Source organism: Apis dorsata, unplaced genomic scaffold (assembly GCF_000469605.1).
Source record: "Apis dorsata unplaced genomic scaffold, Apis dorsata 1.3 scaffold_993, whole genome shotgun sequence".
In the NCBI taxonomy this organism is placed as follows: domain Eukaryota; kingdom Metazoa; phylum Arthropoda; class Insecta; order Hymenoptera; family Apidae; genus Apis; species Apis dorsata.
This window is the reverse complement of record NW_006264096.1, coordinates 35,617-38,576: the sequence shown is the minus strand read 5'-3', so window position 1 is coordinate 38,576 and position 2,960 is coordinate 35,617. Positions and strand designations below refer to the sequence as shown.

At 25.7% G+C, this 2,960-nt stretch overlaps 1 protein-coding gene across 3 annotated transcripts in view; it reads right to left on the bottom strand.

Moving 5' to 3' along the window:
* The window catches only part of LOC102671092 (bone morphogenetic protein receptor type-1B), a 7,571-nt gene extending 5,836 nt beyond the window's left edge, over positions 1-1,735 (bottom strand). Inside the window, exons 1-2 of one of the 3 annotated variants that reach the window (XM_006624142.2) lie at positions 1,530-1,666; positions 1,407-1,471 (exon numbers count right to left, since the gene is read on the bottom strand). Coding sequence is in view for 1 of the 3 variants with exons in the window: in XM_006624139.2 (XP_006624202.1) it covers positions 1,530-1,620 (91 nt within the window). In the remaining 2 variants the exon portion in view is untranslated. Of the gene's footprint in view, positions 1-1,406; positions 1,472-1,529 lie in introns of all 3 variants that reach the window. The other 2 variants (XM_006624139.2, XM_006624140.2) reach the window with 2 other exon arrangements.
* Positions 1,736-2,960: the final 1,225 nt, after the last annotated feature.

Sequence of the window (2,960 nt, the reverse complement as noted above, 5' to 3'; positions counted from 1 at the left end):
ATTTATTAATTTATAATAAATTATGATGTTATTAATATATGAATAATATTAGAAAATTTTGTAAATTTTTTATAAAGAGATTGTATGTTGACAAATAATATATTTACATATTTATGCACAAATACTATATAATACTATATAATACACACACGCGCACGCACGCACGCACACGCATTATGTGATAATGCAAGCTTCTAATGAGTATTGTATTTCAATCGAAGACAAANGTATATATATATATATATATATATATATATATATATATATTATATCCATGATATCCATATGATTAGAAAAAATAATGCTAACATTAATAATACAAATTATAGAAAAATAATGGAATATTTTATATAATAGTATTTAAACATAGTATTAAGAGCTAATATGAATTACAAAACCTGAATATGTCAACAAATATTTCGACTTACCAATTTGTTTCTTATAAAAAAAATAAATGAATTTTGAAATTGAATTATGTATTTTTAAAAATATGATGAAATGATATTTATTAATATTAATTTGCAAAAAAAAAAAAACTGCGGATAAACAGACAACTATTACAGCAAAGCAAAGCAAATTGATAATTAAACTATTCAAATATAAGATGGAGTAATGTAAAAAAAAGAAAAATAAAGCAGAAAAAGATCGAGGCAAAGGGAATTGCAAAGGGAACTTCAGAGTTACAAAAGCGACGAAACAACATCGTTGATATTTCAGTTCTTAACCTTAACGCCTAACTTTTTTTTCTTATTTCTCATTCTTTTTCTGTTCTCTTCTTTGAGTCAAGGATAAGAAAAAATATACATTATTCTTTTTGGTATAAGAGACTTCTTTTATAAAAATATACTTATTGCATAGTAAATTGCATAGTAAATTACAACTGTACATCGAAAATTTAAATTATTTAAAAAATTTAAACTTATAAATGAGATATATAGACGTAGAACATATACATAGATGCATTTGAAAAAAATTATAATATATATCGCGGAAGCACTAAATCATAATTTATTTCATTTTCGTTTAAGAAAATTTTTTAAAAACAAGATTAGATTGAAATCATAAAATGACCTTTTACAAAACATTCAAAAGCAACTCATGTGTTTGTTGTCAATATGTTAGAAGAAAAAGTAGTGCTGAAACAACATTAATCAAATCAAGAATGAGTGAGTGAATGTGTAAGATTAGTGGGGGGGAAAGAAGGGAGGAAGAAGGAAGAGGAGGAGGGGGAGGAAGAGGAGGAGGAGGAGGAGGAGGAGGAGGAGGAGGAGGAGGAGGAGGAAGAGAAGGAAGAAAAGAGAGAAGGGCGGGAGATCCAAGGAAAAAAGGACAGGCAGGACAGAGAGTATAAAATTATATACATATTTGTATAGTAAAAAGGCAAGGAATGGTTAACAATAGCATACGTTAATCGTTTTCACGTCGGGAATCCGCATCAGATCGATCCTTTGGTACATTGCACACACTGTAACTTTTTATTTAACACATCTTGTATATACAATTGTAAAATGATTCACAAGTATACTCACCATAAATAAATTTCGCGATAAACACTCCTAAGCTGATCCACAGGCCGTATTTACATCCGCACCGACCTGGGGTAGCAAAGAGCGCAGCCATTTTCTACATCCGAGAGCACATACTTCACTGTGACGTAGGGCGAGACGCGTCGGTCGCAAAGCGCAGGCTGATCAGCTTCGGCTTTTTCCGTCATTCTACGGTTGGTTCTCTAAAGAACTGACAGCTCATTGGAGAGCTGATCGTGTAGCAGTTCGGTTATTAAACAAAGACAACTATTTGAGCTTACCTAAAAGAAAGAAACAAAGATATATCCATATATCAGCAGTGTATCATTAATTCTTGTTACCCGGAAATATCTTTAATCGAATAGTATAATTAAATTAAAAGAAATATGAATTGGAATAAAATAAAGTTCAAAATACAATTAATCAATGAAAATTATAAATATCGATATAACACTCAAATCAAATTCTATTATATGTTACTTCTATTATATACTACTATGTATGTAAGTACATACCATTATATCTTGTTTTTAATTTTAATGATATACTTTTTTATTGTTACACAGAAAATGTAACAATTTACATTTTAAAAAATTAACAGTTAATTTATTTGATTATTTAAAATTAATATATATTGCACTAAAAATTATTTATTGATCAAAATATGTATTTATATATATTTTATTCATATATCTTATCTTAATTCATTTTTTTGTCATATAACTAAATTTTATTATACATTATAATCTTATTATAATCCTATTATTATGTTATTCTTTATACTTTTGAAATGATATTATAAATTTTTTGCAATATAATCATTAACATTTCATATTTAAAGTTACGTACCTGTATTGTCATTGCAACTAGTAGGGAGCATGCGACGGCGCCCTATGGGCGCCGTTATGCCGCGACGAATGTAGTTTCAAAGATGTTTCTTCTTATTCATTCTTCTTTTTCTTTTCGTCGATTACATGTTTATAGTTCTGATACTTCGAAAAAAAAATTTAAAGTAACGAAAAATGAACAATGATTTATTAAAAAGATATGTAGTTTATGCATTTTATACTATAAAAATCTGTATTTATAATTTTTTTATTATGTGATTAATTATTATAAAAGAATAATTAAAATTAGAGACTGTACACATTATTTGAAAAACTATTCAGATACGATAAGTTTTTTAAATTGATAATATTTCATAAATTTTTATAAATTTTTAAATTTGCAAACAGGAATTTTATTTCGATAATAAGATAAAATATATAATATTATATATTATAGTTATAAATATTTATATTATAGTTATACATTATATACATTATACATTTATATTATATTATATACATTATACAGTTATATACATTATAGTTATAAATATAAATATTTAATATATTATATTAAATATTATATAGTTAATATAAATTTTTATTG